The 18233-nt window shown below is 38.9% G+C and overlaps 1 protein-coding gene across 1 annotated transcript in view; it reads left to right on the top strand.

Moving 5' to 3' along the window:
* Window positions 1-13871: 13871 nt before the first annotated feature.
* The window catches only part of MORC3 (MORC family CW-type zinc finger 3), a 71068-nt gene continuing 66706 nt past the window's right edge, over window positions 13872-18233 (top strand). The window contains exon 1 of the mRNA XM_074300599.1: window positions 13872-14009. Within this exon, the coding sequence (XP_074156700.1) occupies window positions 13971-14009 (39 nt within the window). The 5' untranslated portion in view covers window positions 13872-13970. The remainder of the gene's footprint in view (window positions 14010-18233) is intronic.

Raw genomic sequence — 18233 nt, 5'->3', positions numbered from 1 at the left:
TAATAGAGGGAGTTTTCTCACTACACATTTCTTATCAATTTAAACACAGATATCATGCAAAACAAGCCTAACATTGAGGACTCCCACTGGAATCAGAGGATTAGGACACTCAACAACTCCCTTTTGCTAAGTCTATCCAGACTTCCAGACTATATTGGCTTCACTCTTAGGGCAGCTTGGCTAGGGATTGGGGAGAAAAAAGGAGGTGCTCCTTTTTCTCTAGTTCTTTAGTTAAAACTTGATTTTAGATCCTCGTTAGGGTTTTCCAAAAGGGGGGAATAGAAAAGTCCTTAGTGTAAAAAATGAATAAGATATGGGAAAGACATTTATTTTCTATACACAAAAGAAATTATAAAATTAAGGCTTACTAACCCTCATTGACTAATAAAGGGGCTCATGCTAGCTACAGTTATATGCAGCTTGGGGGAAAGGGGAGAGAGGGAGGGAGGGAGAGAGAGAGGGAGGGAGGAGAGAGAGAGAGAGAGAGAGAGAGAGAGAGAGAGAGAGAGAGAGAGAGAGAGAGAGAGAGAGAGAGAGAGAGAGAGAGAGAGAAGGAAAGGAGGGAGGGAGAATCAGCATTTATTAAGCACTTATTGTCAATATGTATTTATTAAATGCCTACTATGTGCGGTACTCTTCCATAAGAATTGGGGATACAAAGAAAGACAAAAAGACAATCTCTGCTCTCAAGGAACTCATAATTTAATGGGAGAGATGAGAAACAAATACAAATTAACACCTTATATGTGTGCGTGTATACATAAACATACATACAGATATATAGGTATATATAAATAGAATGAATAGGAAATAATGAACAGGAGAATTTATTTAATTAAGAGGGATTGAGAAATCTTACCTGTGGAAGGTGAGAATTTAGTTGGGATTTAAAGAAAGTCAGCAAAGCTATAAGCTTCCCTGAGGAAAATGAAGAAGAAGAGCACTCTAGGCATGGCAGACAGCCAGAGAAGATGCCCAGAGTCAAGAGATGGAGTGTCTTGTTTGTGGAACAGTAGAGGCCCATGGCACTGGATTGAGGAGAACTTTGAAGGGTAAAAGTATAGGTATAAGAAGACTAAGTGGGGTTATTAACATCTTTGAATACCAAATAAGATTTTTGTATTCAATCCTAGAGGTAATTGGGAGCTAATGGTGTTTATTGAGTATGGTGGTGATATGATCAGTCCTGTGTTCTAGACACTGTTCTAAACACTTTATAAATATTATTTGATTATAAGAGGTTGATATTTTAAAATCTGTTTAAAATTATTTGCAGGATTTCTGATTAAACATTTTAAATTTTATTTTATTTCTATATTATATCTCTTGAAGTCTGTGCTTTTTGGCAAGATATACTAGGGGCTTGGGCTCTTCCTCTCATTGGTGGTTGACTTGTTCATTACAGAGATTTTCCTTACTACCAGTCAACTCCATTCATTGGACCTTGGACCTCCAAACTTTTGAAACTTAATAAGTCACCATAATCCTGGACATGACTATATAATAAACAATGTCCAACCACCTACTCAAGAAAGTAAACACAAAGCAGAAAGCAACCAGGGACTCAGGCAGAAGTTGGCTTAGTTGAATCTATGTTCCATGTAAGAGTGGAAAGAAAGTAGGGAGAAAGAGAACAACCCAATACCTCATACCTTTCCATCCCCTTTGGAGAAAATCTCAAAACAGAGCAATAGAATAAGGTGAATGCTACTTTTCTTTTAAGGTAACACTCCTTCCTCTGCCACTTTTATGGGATAGGAGAAGGACCAAAAAGTATGCTTAAAGGAACAGCCCTCATTGCACAAACAAAATAAAACAAAAAGCAAAAACTTTGAGCCTTGCAATTTGAATAAAATCATCTCTCTGCTAATGTTAAAGTGTTAGGATTACAAGGTGATAACTCAGATTGTCTGGGCAGTTCTCTAGCTCAGAATTCACACCTTTGATTCGGGTCTTTAAGAGGAGTTTACACCTTTGGACTTCTGAAGAGGAGTTTATACCTTTAAAAGGAGCAAGTTCATTGGCTGTGGGAGTTCTCACAGGCCCATTCTCTGGGAGGATGAAAGAGGCAGCATTGAGCCTGGAGAGTCAGTCTGACTGAGAGATTAAGTTTAGACAGTGATCTGGAAGGAGAGACTAGGCTGGGAGAGTGAGTTGAGATGGCAGTCTGGAAGGATAACTTAAAGATGACCGGACCTTTACATTAAAGTAATGCTTAATAGCTTCTTATAGCAATTTCATTACAAAAAATATTGTATGTAGGTTTCCTTTATTGGATAGATATGTTATTTATACTAGAACAAATTCAACAAAATTTTGTAAAAGCAACCATCAGCAGTGTTATCATTCTTAAGAGCCCTTCCTTTAATATTGATATAAAAAGCTCAAAATTCCATATCTAACATTGAAAGATCAAAGAATAGCAAAGATTTCCAGTTTTCAATGTACTAAATGAATTACATATAGGAAAGATAGTTTATTTCTGCACAGAAGGAAACTCTGAATATAGAAGCAATGATTATTAACAGAATCAACCAAATCAATCAATAAACATTAATTAAACATCTACTATATCTACTATGTTAGCTGTGTTAAGTGATAGGAATAGAAAAAGAGGTAAAAACACAGTACATTCCTGCAATCTAATGGGAGAGACAACATGCAAATATATACAAAGTGAGCTACATACAGAATAAATAATAATTAAAAGAAGAAAGGCACGGGAATTAAGAGGGGTTGGGAAAGACTTCTGCAGAAGGTAGGATTTTAATTGAGATTTAAAGGAAGCTAGGAAAGTAAGTAGCCAAGAGTTGAGAAGAGTGTACCAAATGGGGGACAGCCAGAGAAAATATCCTGAACTGAAAGATGGACTCTTGTTCTTGGAACAGCCACGAAGCCAGTGTTATTGGATTGCAATAATGAAAGGGTGAAGTATTGAGGAACTATACTAGAGTAGTGTCAGTGTCCCAGGACAGAAGAGGGTATGTTCCAAAGTTATTGCAAATGTGAAATTGGTAGGTCTCAACAACTTTATGGATGTAGGGAATAAAAAAGAATGAGGAATCCAGAATAACTGCTAGATTGATTTAAATAGGATTCAATAACAACTGTTATTAGAAACTACTGAGATATTGGTAATTGTGAGGGATAGAAAATCCTATCCAAAAATGACTTCTCAGAGACCTCTCGAAGTAAAAAGCAGAAAAGTTGTTTATTTAACAAATTCTCATGAGAATAAGTAATTCCACCGTGAGGAGGGAAAGAAAGAAAGCTCACGGTAGAAGGGCTAAAGAACTAAGGGAAGATATACAGTTTTTATAGGTTTAATTGCAAAAGGATTACATCATGAGTTTGGGGAACATTAAGAGATAGGTGCCCCCCTTCCCCACCAGTTAATTGAATGTCATCATATATCTCAAAAACTAAACAATTAGTAGCCTAAACATCGATAGCCTGGACAGACATAAATGTCATCAAAAAATCTAAGCAATTAGTAGCCTAAACATTGAACATACCTATGCAGGTCACAGAGACCTAGAGAAGATAGAATATAGAAAAGGAATTTAACATTACTGTAAGTTCTTCACCATATCCTTACTTCATACTTGCTCCACACAGTAATTAAAGGATATAAATCAGTATTAAAAGTTTTTAATAAAATATTTTAATTTCACCTAAACTACACTGGAGATAAATAGGCTTATAACTTAGCTCAATTCCTAAATAACATTGGTCCCATCAAGTTCATGTCCAAAGGGAGTATCTCCGCTAGACAAATTTTTCACTAGGCTTAGGTATCAAAGATCACTTTTTTTTTTTTTTCTGAAGCAATTGGGATTAAATGACTTGCCCAGGGTCACATAGCAAAGAAGTGTTAAGTGTCTGAGACAAAATTTGAACTCAGGTCCTCCTGACTTCAGGGCTGATGCTCTAGCCACTAGAAATGTCTTTTTGAACATCTTCTTAGCCAATCAAAGAGCCTCCCCTTCACCACATAAGTTAGCCAGTCAATGAAGCCTCTGAAGGATGATGGTCTCTTCTTCTGTAGCTTCTTCAAGCTGGCAAGGGTCATAGAAATGTCCCTAGTTCATTTGGGGGTTCATGTCAGTTGTCTCAGATTCTCCAGGCTATAGAAGCAATTGAAAGTTTGAAGCTCTAAGCCTAGAAGAAACAAATCTGAAAATGAAAGGACCAAATATGAGTAAAAAGATAATTATTAGAAGTGGAGTTAGTATGGGGGTCAAGAGAGAGACCATATCCAGGATCTCTACCAGAGGAAGATTTGGGAGGAGTAAGGATTTTTTCTGGAATGTCCTTCATCCAGCCAGCTTTCTCTAAAATCTTCTCAGTGGTAAGCTCGACTTCCCTGGAATTATTAATATACATACAGCAAGAGGTATTGACCAAAGCACAGACACCCCCACCAAAAGCTAGGAGATAATCTAAGGCCAGAGAATTATCCAGAACCATGTTGGCAAGGGAGTCCAGGGATTCTTGAATTTCCCAGAGAGAATGTGCAGTCTCATTTGCCAGCTGGTTAATAGTGGCCGTTAGATTGGAGAGAACATTTTCATGTTCTAAGTATCCCACTCAGGGCACTAACATTGAAGTGCCCTTACGTAAGTACCATAGAACATTTTTCCAAAACCCTGTCCTTGGTCTCCTTGAAGGGGTGGGATCAAAGGTGCTGGCATTATATACAATGAAAGGGGTGCTTAAGTAATCTAAGGTGTTTAAAAAGTGTTAAGCAGCGAGTGGAAAGAATCACAGGTGGGGGAGGATCCCAATCAGAGACGTTGCTCCTAACAGTCCCCTTAGAAAGGTAGAGTGGAGGACTTACTTTGCAAAGGAAAGCATACCCCCTTGGTACACAGATGGTCCCCAAAGTTATATTTTGTAGCAGTCTCCTGGTTGCTTGTCCCCATAGATGATTATGATTGTGTAACATCCTATCAATTGGAATGTTAGTTTTGAGGAGGTTATGAAGGAGTTTCAAAGAAGATGCTATATTAGCACTGTGGGTGAGCTTGCCAGGATAATCCCTGAATGGGTTTCCTACAGTCAACTTTTGGGGGGGGGTGCATAATCATAAGTGCACCTGACCTGTGTCGCAGCTTGTGCAAGTTGCTGAGGTGAAATTTCGGCAGTTTTGAGAGGAGTCACATTCGCTGGCACCCTCAGTATTGGTGGTACAGGTCAATATTCCACATCAGGGATTTGAACATGGCCATTAGGGGCCACGATGACAACCACTGTCTCTGGGGTGTGGTGATGGGTAGATATGAGATCCTTCCCAGCCAGAAAGCAGGGAACAGTTGGGTCAGAGTAGTTCCCCTGGGGGTTGGCTAGTACAAAAGGGGTGGCATCTACTGAGGAGCTGGTGGCCTGTGGGAATGGAGCCTTTGCAAAGAATGCATTAGGCCGCATCTGGGGCCCACCCTGGGGGTGGTGATGGCACACCCAGCATTCCTGGACACCCCCATTCCCCGCAGAGTTCCCTAGTCTGACCAGGAAGTTGTCACCCCATTTCCCAGGACCAGGAAAGCTGGAGAGAAAGTATCAGGAGTAGGGTCCTCATAATGAGGAAGAAAGGAGATTAGCGTGAGAGGCTTCTTCCTCCAGCGTTTTTCCCAGGAGTCTTGGAAAGAGAAACTTCAGGTCCTCTATGAGCTCACAGGAATACACTGGGATATCTGAAACAGAAGCAGCATTTTTAATCCTAGAAATATGAGTCCAGCTGGGGGACCCTTCCAGTTTAACTGCAGTTGGAGTAGTTAAGATGACCTTGTATGGGCCTTTCCACTTTATGCCTAGGGGATCAGCCCCTTGGGGCTTCTAGCTTTTTAAATACACCATATCCCTAGGATTTACAGGGGAGTTAGTCTGGGTGGGAGCATATGTGGGTTTAAGGAGATGCTCATTTGCATATTCAGAAAGGGCCTTCTGAACTGCCCCAAGCTGTGTAGCAAACTGAGTGACCAGATTTTGTTCTGGGTCAACAAGAATATCAGTTGTTAGAAAAGGCCTTCCATACAAGAGCTCAAATGGACTTAGCTTAAGGCCTCTCGAGAGGCGATTCTAACCCTAAGGAGTCCTAATGAGAGATTTCTTATCCAGTCCTCCCGAGTCTCCAAGCATAATTTAGTGAGGACTTGCTTGACGGTGTGGCTCATTTTCTCCACCTTCCCCGAGGCCTGAGGATGCCAGGCAGAGTGAAGATGATAAGTGATTTAAGGGCTTTGGCTACAATTTGAGTCACCTGAGAGATAAACGCCTGCCCATTATCGCTTTGTAAAGAGCTGGGCAAACCTCAGTGAGGTATGATCTTGTTCATCAGCATTTAGATATCTCATGGGCTTTCTCAGTCCTGCAGGGAAATGCTTCTACCCAGTTAATGAATGTGTCGACAAACACCTGAAGCAACTTGAAACCTCTAAAGGGGGGCATATCCATGAAGTCTAGTTGCCAGTCCTCGCCAGGGTAAGTGCCTCTCCTCTGAATTGGCTTCAGGAGAGGTGGGAGCTTAACAGCTCCCTCAGGATTCACCTGGGCACAAATTGGGCAGAACTGGCAGACCTGCCTGATTGTTTCTCCCAGCTTATGGCCAGTGAAAACACGTCCTACCAAGGATTGGAGGGCATTTCTTCCCAAGTGCGTGGCTTGGTGCAGACCAGAGATCAATCTCCACTGATTTGCCTCTGGGACTAAGAGGTGATCTGAGGGAGTTTGAAACCAACCAGAGGGAGAAAGGGTGTACCCCCTTTCTTCTGCAAGAGCTTTCTCCTATATGCTATAGGAAGAAGTAAAAGACTCAGACAAGCTGGGGAATTAAAGGTGTCAATAGAGGCGAAAGGGCAGCTGCTTTAGTAGCTGCATCTGCCAGCCTATTTCCCTTAGCCTGAAGTGACTCTCCCTTCTGATGCCCTCTGCAAAATATGACTGAGACCTCTTTGGGTTCATGGACAGCTTGCAATAGGCATAGAATTTCTCTTGCATGTTTAATGGGAGAGTTTCTTGCTGTTAACAAGCCCCTTTCTTTCCAAATTCCATGAGCATGCAAAACATGAAAAGCATATTTGGAATCAGTGTAAATATTGACTCTCATCCCCTTCCCCAGTTCTAAAGCCCTGGTTAATGCTATGAGTTCAGATTTTTGTGCAGAGGTGCCAGGGGGCAATGGCTTGGCTTCCAGGGCATTATAAAAAGATACCACTGCATAACCTGCCTTTTTTCCCTCATTCTTAAGAAACTAGACCCATCTGTGAATCATTCCCCATCTGGGTTCTCAAGGGGGATTCCCAAGTCAGATTTGCTAGAGTACACAGAATCTATAACTTCCTGGAAATTATGGACAATCTCTCCAGATTGAGATAGGTCAGGGAGGAGGGTGGCAGGATTTAAGGTGTGGCAGAGTCTAAGAGTCAGGTTTGAAGACTTACTAAAGTCTCCTGCTTGACAGCCCTTTGGCTTCTAGAATGCTTTGGACCCTGTGGGGGGGGGGGGGTTAAAACCTGTAATGGCTACCTCAACGTAGTTTAGAGGCTTCCTCTATCAAAAGGGCTATGGCCGCTACACTCTGAGACAGGAAGGCCATCCTAGGGAAACTGAGTCCAGCTTCTTTGAGAAATAGACTACTGGCCTGGAATCTGGGCCTAGAGACTGAGTAAGAATTCCCAACACTTGCCCAGGCCTTTCATCTACATACAAAGTGAAAGGTTTCAGTAAGTCAGGCAGGGCGAGAGCAGGGGCAGAGGTTAGTTTAGTCTTCAGGGTTTTAAAAGCGTTGGCCTGCTCAGGTCCCCAATCATAGAGGGGTTTAGCAATAATCCCAAAATTGGGGATCCAGATCCTGCAGAAACCCACCATATCTAGAAAGGTTCTCAGCTGTTTCTTAGAAACAGGGTGTGGGATACTTAAAATAGCCTGCTTCCTCTCCTCAGTTAGAGAGCAAGAGGTGGGGATGAGATTGTATCCCAAATATTTGACAGACTGGCAGGCAATGTGGGCCTTGGATGGAGAGATCCTGTAACCTCTTGAATCTAAGAAATTTAAGGTTTTCACAGTCACTGCAGGGACTCCTCTCTGGTAGGACTGCAGAGCAGAATATCATTCACATATTGAATAAGGCTGCTGCCGAGCAGCTCAAGACCTCTCAACTCTTTAGCTAAAGGCTTGTGAACAAATGTGGACTATCCCGAAAGCCCTGTGGTAAAACAGTCCAAGTTAACTGATGTGGGTAACTCCAAATTTCTGAAGGTCACCTAAAATTATTAAAAGACCTTCACCTACATTATAAAAAGACCCACACATATGGAGTTTGGACCCCCTCTCATCTAATTGACGTCTGAAAATCACTCAAACCACTTTACCCTTTACTGCTGAACTGGTGTGTTGTGTTTATAGAAGTTAAATGCTCTGGTATTTTTTTTTTGCATAACCTGGCTTTGTATACTTCATTTTATTAACTGTTCAATGATTTGAGAAAGTCCCTTTTCTTCCTAAACTTGATCCATCATGGTGCTGACTTTAAACCTATCCCTAACATGCTAAATAATAGCTAGTGGATCAACAGAGCTAACAGAAACTCAACTCCTAAATTTTCAGATTCAGGACATACCTTCCAATAATGAGCTTTATTTGCTGGATCTCCAACCTAAGATTAGACTCTTCTGTTTCTTTTTCCACACTTGATGTTTTTAGGGAAAAAGATCCAGAAGGAGTTATTATTTCAAGTTATTTTCATCAACTGTCTTCATCATTCTCTTGACCAGTCAGATTAAAGTACATCTTGTGATCCAAATTTTCCCCTCCTTTCTCCCACTCCCTCCCCTAGATGGCAAGCAATCCAATATGTGTTATACATGTCAAAATATGTGTTAAATCCAATATATGTAAACATATTTATACAATTATCTTACTGCATAAGAAAAATCAAATCAAAAAATAAGAAAACAAAATGCAAATGAACAATAACAAAAAGAGTGAAAATACTATGTTGTGATCCACACTCAGTTCCTATAGTCTTCTCTCTGGGTGTAGATGGCTCTTTTCATCACAAGATCATTGGAACTGGCCTCAATTATCTCATTGTTGGAAAAAAATCACATCCATCATAATTGATCATCATATAATGTACATGTGCCATGTAAAATGATTTTCTGGTTCTGCTTATTTCTCTTAACATCAGTTCATATAAGTCTCTCCAGGCCTCTCTAAAATCATCCTCCTGATCATTTCTTATAAAACAATAATATTCCATAATATTCATCTACCTCAGCCATTTTTGCCACTACAAAAAGGGCTGCCACAAACATTTTTGCACGTGTGGGTCCCTTCCCTCCTTTGGGATATAGGCCCAGTAGAAACACTGCTGGATCAAATGGTGTGCACAGTTTGATAACTTTTTGAGCATAATTCCAAATTGCTCTCCAGAATGTTTGGATCAGTTCACAATTCCACCAACAATGTATTAGTGTCCCAGTTTTCTCACATCCCCTCCAACATTTGTCATTATCTTTTCCTATCATCTTAGCCAATCTGAGAGGTGTATAGTGGTATCTCGGAGTTGTCTTAATTTGCATTTCTTTGATCAAATGGTTTTAATTTCTTCATCTGAAAATTGCCTGTTCATATCTTTTGATCATCTATCAATTGGAAAATGGTCAAGCACATTTCTTGACTAGTCTATTTGCTTCTTCTATTCCAGATTTAGTTATATATCACTAGGCTTTGCATTTTCCACATTCAGGCCATGTAAATCTCACAGATGGTATAGACATTATGGCATTTTTCTCTTCATCATTTGTTTCATTCTTTTTAATTTTCTCTGAAAAAAGTATTAAAGAATTAACTGTCTTGGTAACATTGCCTTTTATTATATGTTTTGGTAGGGCATCTGACAGGTTGATGCTTATCTTTCCCAAGAGTATTGATGAACTTTTGGAAGGCAGAAAGATATCATTTGTTTCTCTATTCCCATGGTGTCCAACAAAATACCCTACAAATAGAATATATCCAACTTTGCTAAATGAACAAATGAAATCCAGCTAGCACAATTCAGCAGTTATAAATAATGAAGGACATAATTACTTAATGCACAGATACCTAAAGTTATTTATGTGCATGAATTTTTTTTCAATCTTAACACAAAAGAGTTGAAGGATATCATCTCTAATTTCATTCCCAGAATTATCTCAGAAGCTGAAAATATATGTTGACAAAAATCTGGAAGAAGCAAAATGTAACCATGTAGCACTCAAATCTCAGGTTCACTCAAATCTAGGAACATAATCTTAGACACCATATCTAACTAGAAATTATATGCAAGTATGCCACCATCTAGGGTAAAAGCATAGGAATTGGAACCAAGGGTGATTTCAGTTATACCCTTGAGTTAGGCCCAATGAATGGGTTTTTCCTGTTTCAGATGTTCAATTCCACCTTCCTACCACCAACAATGTATTAGTGTCCTACATCCCCTCCAAAATTCGTCATTATCTTTTCCTGTGATCTAAGTCAATCTGACAGGTATATAGTGGTATTTAAGATTTGTCTTAATTTTTATTTCTCTGATCAATAGTCATTTAAAGCATTTTTCCATATCACTAGAAAGGGTTTTAATTTCTTCATCTGAAATAAATTTTTAATTTTTTACAACCACAAAAAGTGCTGCTAAAAATATTTTTGTATATATGGATTTTTCCCCCTTTTTCTTTTAAATCATCTTTGGAATAAACCTAATAGTCAAAGAGAATGTAGTTTTATAGCCCTTTGGATATAGTTCCAAATTTTTCTCATGGATGGTTGGACTAGTTCATTGCTCCACAAACAGTACATTGGTATACCTATTTTCCTACATCCTCTCCAGCCTTTATCATTTCCCTTTTGCTATTATTTTTAGCTAATCAGATGGGTATGAGCCTATCTCTACTATCTCTAATCCTTGTGATCCAAATTTGTCATCATATAAAACAAAATCCTCTTTACTATCACTCTCAGTTTTTTCATTACTATTTGTCTCCGGCCTAATCCTCACCAGTCATGATATTGCTTTCATTTCCCCTTCTGAGAGAAATGAGTGTTTCTCATGTATTAGTAACTAATTATTGAATCAGGACCAATGTTTTTCTCCTTTTCTACTTCTTCATCCAGAAATCAACCAGTGTGGGAAATCTTAAAGACTTATCCAGGATAAAGATCTAACCAAAGAGAGTTTAAAAATCTCTAAATTTAGGCTAATGGGTAGATTCTTTTCATTGTTTACTCAAGCAGATCTGGGAAAATATTGATTTTTTCCTTTTGTCAGACAGGTAATATGGAAATTGATAAGTCTCTTTGGGCAAGATTCTAATGCTCATGTCACCTCCCTCAAGACCTTTGTAATATAGCCCATCTCTGTTTGTAATGTTCATTGTCATTATTTGTTAACCCATCAGAGTTGATTCATACCTTTAGGAATACCTGCTCTTCCAAGGGCATATAAACTGTGAGCCCATCACCATGAGGGGTCTTTGAAAATCAAGAGTGCCACTATTTGTTTTATTAACATACTACCTTGATGAGGTTTAGATTTGGGGTCCCCAAATGAAAATGAAGTCTAGTGGCAGTGCAAGCAGTTCTCTGTTAAGGAATTTACAGACCGGAAAACCTAGATTGATAAAAGAGGTTTATTATGGGGATAAAGGGAGGAGGATACTGGAAACATTCCTGTGGGCAGAGAGTCTTTGGTGGCAGGCATGGCACTGGCATGTTTAGACCCTCTGCCAAGAGAGGCTCCAGTCTGGCTCTTTTATAAGAGGGGGCTTTGGCTACAAGCTGAAGAGGGCTTATGGGTGCAGTCCCAGGTTGGTTCCTGGCTGGTTTCCAGCCAGGGTTAGAATTTGAATTGAATTCAATGAGTTTCAGAACTGAGCTGTCCCCTCCCAGATAACAAAGATGAAACTGTTTATGCTGAGGCAGAGTAGAAGGAGGTTTTCTCCTTTAAGGGTTTTTCAGAGTTTTGGGGTTCCCTCTTTAGCCTCATTAATAAAATGATTAAATTATGCAGAAATTGTCTTTGAAACTTTTTCAAAGAAGCTTCCATAGATTCCTCTAGAACTATTACCTTATTATAACCCAAACCCCAAGCCCCAAGCCCTATTTGTATAGAATTCTCTTACCATTGATGGAGAACAGTGACTGGTGCTTGGGTGAGGGAAAGAGCAGAGTAGTCAAGAGAAAAAGGAAAAATCCAACCTCTCCATTCTCTTTAAGCTCCTCTCAACTAGAACAAACTGGCCTATAAACTGTGGATAGCTGGACCTGAATATAGCAATATAGTTTGCAAGCAAGGAAGCAGATTGGACACATATGCTGGAGTCCCACTTCTATGTGGGGAACTTGAGATAGCTTGGAAGGACCTCAGTAGTTATACCAATGGCTATTCAGGACAGCCAAGACAATGAGACAACAAGGAGACAAATTTGATTCATAACAGGGCTTCATAACTGGGAAATGGGTACTTATCTGGTGCTTGTCCCAGTTCACAGAACACCAGGCACTGATCAAAGCAACACAATAATTATTGATTTTGCCAGATGGTGAGATCATCCTGAAAGTGGCAGGAAAGATTCTTGCCAATTTCAAAGCTTTTCCAGAGCTGCAAAATATACAATGTTTCATTCTCCTACAATGTGTTTATATCTGTCATATATGTTTTTGGAGTTTATCTTGGGATATGGTGTGAATTGCTGGTTTATGTTTAATTTCTGCCAGACAACATTCAAACTTTTCCAGCAGTTATATTGTATTCATTTGCTTGTAAATATTGTATATCTAATCTGATACACTTGATGGGATAAAGTTTCTGGGGGAAGTGTGGCAGTAGTCCTGAGGCCACAGGCCTTGGTGATGTTGTAGTTCCACAGATGATGCTGGCTGCCAGATAATGATCTGTTGATCTGTGATAACAGGCCTTCTGAGACAAATGATGAAGTACCAGATTACTCTTCCATTTTCACCTCTAAACCATAAAATTCAATATTGAGGTGCATAATAAAATTAGCATATCTGTGGCATAAAGTACCAAATCTTTCTTTTTTCCTACAAATTTATCTTCTTGCTCCTGGTTCTTTGCTAATCCATTTTGGAACTTAGCACACTATTAGCAGAGTAATAAATCTTTGCCCCTTATCTTGGAGACAAATTGAATTTGTGAATTCTTTTGCCATACCTGCCACAAGATCTGGGGATCCTAACCCAGTTAAAGTGTCTTTCACCCAATACTTTTTTCATCAGTACCAAAGTATTTTGATGATTACTGTTATAGTATGGTTTGAGCTCTGGTTCTGGTAGGTCTCCTTAGACTTACTCAGCTTTGCCCAATCTATGAGTTGCGCAATTACTTTTAATTTGCCTTCAATATATAGGAATATCCTAATCCATAACCTTTTTCACCCCATCTTTAACTATGCCAATTGTACACCACCAAATTTAGTGCAATTAATTTAATTTTTAACATTTGTAGTTTTTTAGTAATATGACAAATATTTACATTAATGTTTTAGAAGGATTTTTAAAATAAAAATTATTTTCACGCTTAAAAAAAAAAGCATTTTCTAGTCAGTTAATAGTATCAGGCTGTGATATCATGATTTAAAATGACAGAGAAGCCAAAGGTTTTATTCCCTACTTCGATATTCTCAATATGGAAAGTCCAGGGTTTTTCAAGCCTTGCTTAAAGACAAGAAAGAGTTAAAAGGTAGAGACGGAAGCATTCTACCTACTCCGTGCGCATGCGCTGCCCTTCCGACATTCTTGCCTTTTTCCTTTCATTTAACCTGTCCGGGGATAGCATTCCTATAGCTACCGGGTGATGCTGGGAAGTGAGTGGGCGGAGTCACGTCTACCCCGGAAGTAGGTGGGGAAGTGTTGGTACTGACTGCTAGTCGGATTGCCCTAGAGGCTGTTCTTGGCTTTGTAGCTGACCCAAGATGGCTGCACAAACGCAGAGCGGGATTCGGCTCAGCGCGGTGAGCTTTCACGGCAGCGTGTGGGAGGCGAGGGGAGAGGCGGGGGCTACTGGTGACTCGTCACTCCACCTTGGCCGTGGGCCTGTCCGGACCTCTAGTGAAAGCCTTCGCCTAGGTGTCTGAGGCGGGCGTTTTAAGGGGTGACGTTTGTACCTGAGAGGGGAACGTTCGCACCTGAGAGGGGAACGTTCGCGTTCGTCTCCCGAGGGTTATTTTATGGGCGCTTCGGGATAGGAAGGCTAAACTGTTTGGATGGAGATACTGGACACCCGGCCTTTGCGGCCCGAGGAGGGCGGGGCGACCCAGAATAGTTTCGATTTCCTCTCTGCGGGTGTTGCTCCTCGGGCGAGGGGAAGGCGGGTCAGCTGGACTTGGACTTATTTGGGGGGGGGGGGACAGGAAGGGGATAGAAGATGAGAATGATGAGATAAACCGACCTAGTTCTTTTTCTTGTCCTGAATCCCTGTTAGAGAGGGTCAACAAATATTAATCGCCCTTAGTAAATGGCTTATGAGTTTAGAGGGAAGTGGAAGCGGCGAAGGATCGGCCTTGGATTTGTTTAAGGCTTTCTAATTCATATTTGCTGCAGCAGTTTTTGTTTTTTAATTAACTTTCTGTGTTTCTTGTTGCCAATGAAAGCCACTAGAAGAGGTTTCTTCTCACTTTGGCAAAATAAGTTCATTGATCAAATAGGTTCTTTCTTCTGTGTGTCTGTTTTGAGAAGAGTGAGGAAGAATGTGTGAGATTATTTGAAACTGAGATGTGGAGCAGGTTATACATTGAGCTGTGCTTTGGTGTAGAAAGTTAGAAAATGCGGCATTGCATTTAGGATGCAGCAATACCTGGAAATGTCTCTAGCTAAATAATTTCCAAGAATATTTTAGTAGGGGCAGCTAGGTGGCGCAGTGGATAGAGCATCAGTCCTGAATTCAGGGGGACTTAAGTTCAAATGTGGTCTCAGATACTTAACACTTCCTAGCTGTGTGACCCTGGGCAAGTCACTTAATCCCAGCCTCAGAAGAAAAAAAAAAAAAGAATATTTTAGGTTATACAAGATGACTTTTCAGTGAATTATTTACATTATCCCATCACAATAAATCAGTTACCAATTCCTAATTGTGTCCTTTCTAGTGTCTTCCCATGATAAAAGTCCTTTGGTTTGCTTTTAACATTTTTAATAATCTGGCCTTATCCTACCTTTTCAGTGTTCTTATACCTTACTTCCTCCTTTCCCCTACTTCCCCTACCTAGTTGATCTTGTGTTATAACCCTCTGCTATTTCAGGTACCCATTACTTCATCTCCTGACTAGGCAATTTCAATGCCCATCTCTTATGCTTGAAACTCTTCTCTCTACCTACTGGCTTTCTTCAAATAGCTAAAACTACCTTATGCAAGAAGCTTTTCCTAGACTCTATAACACTGGTGCCTTCTTCCTGTGATAATCTTAATAGTTGTCGGTATATATTTTGTTTTTCTAGTTGCTTGAATGTTGCCTCGTCCCTCATTAGTTCTTGAGATCCAAGATTTTAGGGTATGTTTTATTTTTAGCATGGCTTTGTAACCCCTGGACACAACTGACCTATGCTTAATAAATGCATGTTCACATAGGGTTGTTGTGAGGATTGGATGAGAATAATGTTTTCAAAGCACTTTGTAAACCTAAAACATTTAAAAATTTCAGTTATTATGGGGGCAGAAGAGAATTAGCATTTATTAAGCTTCTACTAAGAGTGTCAGGTACTTTACAAGTATTATATTATTTAATAACAAAAGAGTAGGTGCTATTATTACCATCCCCTTTTTACAGTTTAGGGCACTAAGGCAAGTTAAGTTGATTTGCCTGAGATTACATTGATGCTGGATTTGAACTCAGTCACCATGACTGCCTTAAGAGATGAACATAAAACAAAAATTACTGATTCTCCTTCCTATTTGTAGGACCTGCTTACCTTTTTTCCTCTCTATTTTGAAATCTGTCTTTAACATTGTTCTCTGGGAGAAGCCCTGACTTTTTTTAAATTTGATTTTAAAGTGAGTTTACAAATTAATAGAAGTTAAATACATTTTGTAATTGTAAAGCCATAGTTTATCAAACTTTTTTTTTAAAGGGTTATGCATCATGCATTGAACAATAAGCATAATTTTCTAAGATATAAAATAGATCTGCTTAAAGGCTATGGTATTAGGTGCTTTGATATTATCTGAAGTAATTGTGGATAACAAGAAGTAATCTAGACATCTCAGTTTCAGAATGAAGGCATTACTTCAAATCTACAGAATCCATTTTATAAAGGCCTTGGGCCAAAATAATACATATCAATGTGTCTTGGTTGAAAGGGTCACCTCCTTTCTTTAATGCAGTTGGCAACTCATTAGCTTAAAACCTTATTGATTGTGGAATTAACCAAAAATAAAGTAGAAACTCTCAGATTTAAACATGCAGAAAACCCTCTTTGGAAACAATCATGTACATGTGTATTATTCTTTGAGGGAAACTGGCAAAATGGAAAACTACATTGGATTCGGAACTTAAGAATTAAAGTTGGAATCCCTGCTCTGATATTTACTATTTACACCATATTTTATTTTGTAATCTTGGGCAAGATATTTAACTTCTTTGATCATCAGTTTCCTCTTCTGCAAAAGTAAGTGTATTGGACTGTTTGACATCTCAAGTTGTTTCTTGTTTTAAATATGTGATCCTAAAACTTTCCATTAAATTCATTATATACCACTTTATTGTCTGCAAAGTACTTTGTTACATGAGATGTATAACAACTCCTTGAAGTAGGTGATATAAATATTATTCTCATTTTGCAGACGGAATGACTTGGCCCAAAGCCTGTCATAAGTGGTATTTGAATCCAAGTTCATCCTGTCTGCAAGCTGAACACTGTTAATACTGCCTCACATTTTTGTACTGACATTTTATTTTTAAATGTACTGATGTTTTCTTCTTATAAAACAATAAACAAAGAACAGAAAAGATATTCATACGTGAAATTGTGAAATTCTGTTATGTAAAGTTTTTTTTTTTTTCTCAAAGTGTATATTAAATTTGACATGAAAGTAACAAAATTGCCTTGTTTCTGTCCTTTTCTGACCTAATTTAATTCTGACCCATTTTTCTGGATTGCATTTGGGGTTTTGGGGGCTGGGGCAGTATCTTAGACTCCATCTGTATCATTGCCAAGAAAACTTGAAATAGGATTGGAAGAATCTGACACAACTAAAAGGAACAAGCAAACAAAAACCATTTGTGAGAAAAGTGTCCTCCTTTTATGGGTAGAGAAACTTAGACTGGGGGAGGTTCTGTGATTTGCTGGCTGTCACACAAGTATAGGAATTAGGATTAGAATGAAGAAGTCTTTCTACTTCAAGACCAAAGCCTGTACTGAGGTGTTTTTTTTTTTTTTTTTTTTTAATGCTTCTTTGAATCCATGATGATTTAAGTATTTGCTCTGGTATCAATAGCAATCCATTCAGTTTTTGTCTTTTTTTGGGGGGGAGGAGCAATAGAATTCTGATAGTTTAATTTACTTCATTTCATATGGCTTAGCTGCAATGTCATCAGTCCTTAACTTGATAATCTTTTACTAATTTTAAATTAAAACATTTTTAAAGCATAGAGAATGTTTTCAGTTACAGATTTTTTCCTCTTCTACTTCTTTCCACATGCAGTGGGAAAGCAAGAAAAACAAATCCTATTACAAATATGTATAGTTATGCAAAACACATTTCTTCATTAGTCATATTTCCCCTTTCCTCCAAAAAAGCAGGAAAAAGAATATCCTTTATTCTCTAGTCTCTTAGTTCTCTATTTGAAAGTGGAAAGCATGTTTCATGACGCAGTGGAGTATACCATTTTTATATTTTCTTGTAGAGATTTATTGAGCATATGCTGTAGCTATTGAATTGGTATCTGCCATTTCTGTAATTTAGTCATTATTTGGACCACATTTGACTCATAATTTATGTAATTTGTTAGTTACTTGGGGCAAGAAATGATGCACTCTGAGGTCCACTTCCTTGAGGGAGAAGGGCAATCCAGTAGAATGAGGCAAGGGTTTATATAGAGAAAGAAATTGTTCTGATTTGACCAGAAATCTTGAGTCTTCCCTTTCCATATTGCATTTTATTTTATTTTTTTTGACTAGGTAAGAGGCCATTCTTTGCCTCAATTCTTACCTACTCTTAATCACTTGAATGGGCATTGCTTTAG

Source organism: Sminthopsis crassicaudata, chromosome 3 (assembly GCF_048593235.1).
Source record: "Sminthopsis crassicaudata isolate SCR6 chromosome 3, ASM4859323v1, whole genome shotgun sequence".
Taxonomy (NCBI): domain Eukaryota; kingdom Metazoa; phylum Chordata; class Mammalia; order Dasyuromorphia; family Dasyuridae; genus Sminthopsis; species Sminthopsis crassicaudata.
The sequence above is the reverse complement of the archived record's forward strand: the minus strand, read 5'-3'. Positions and strand labels throughout refer to the sequence as shown.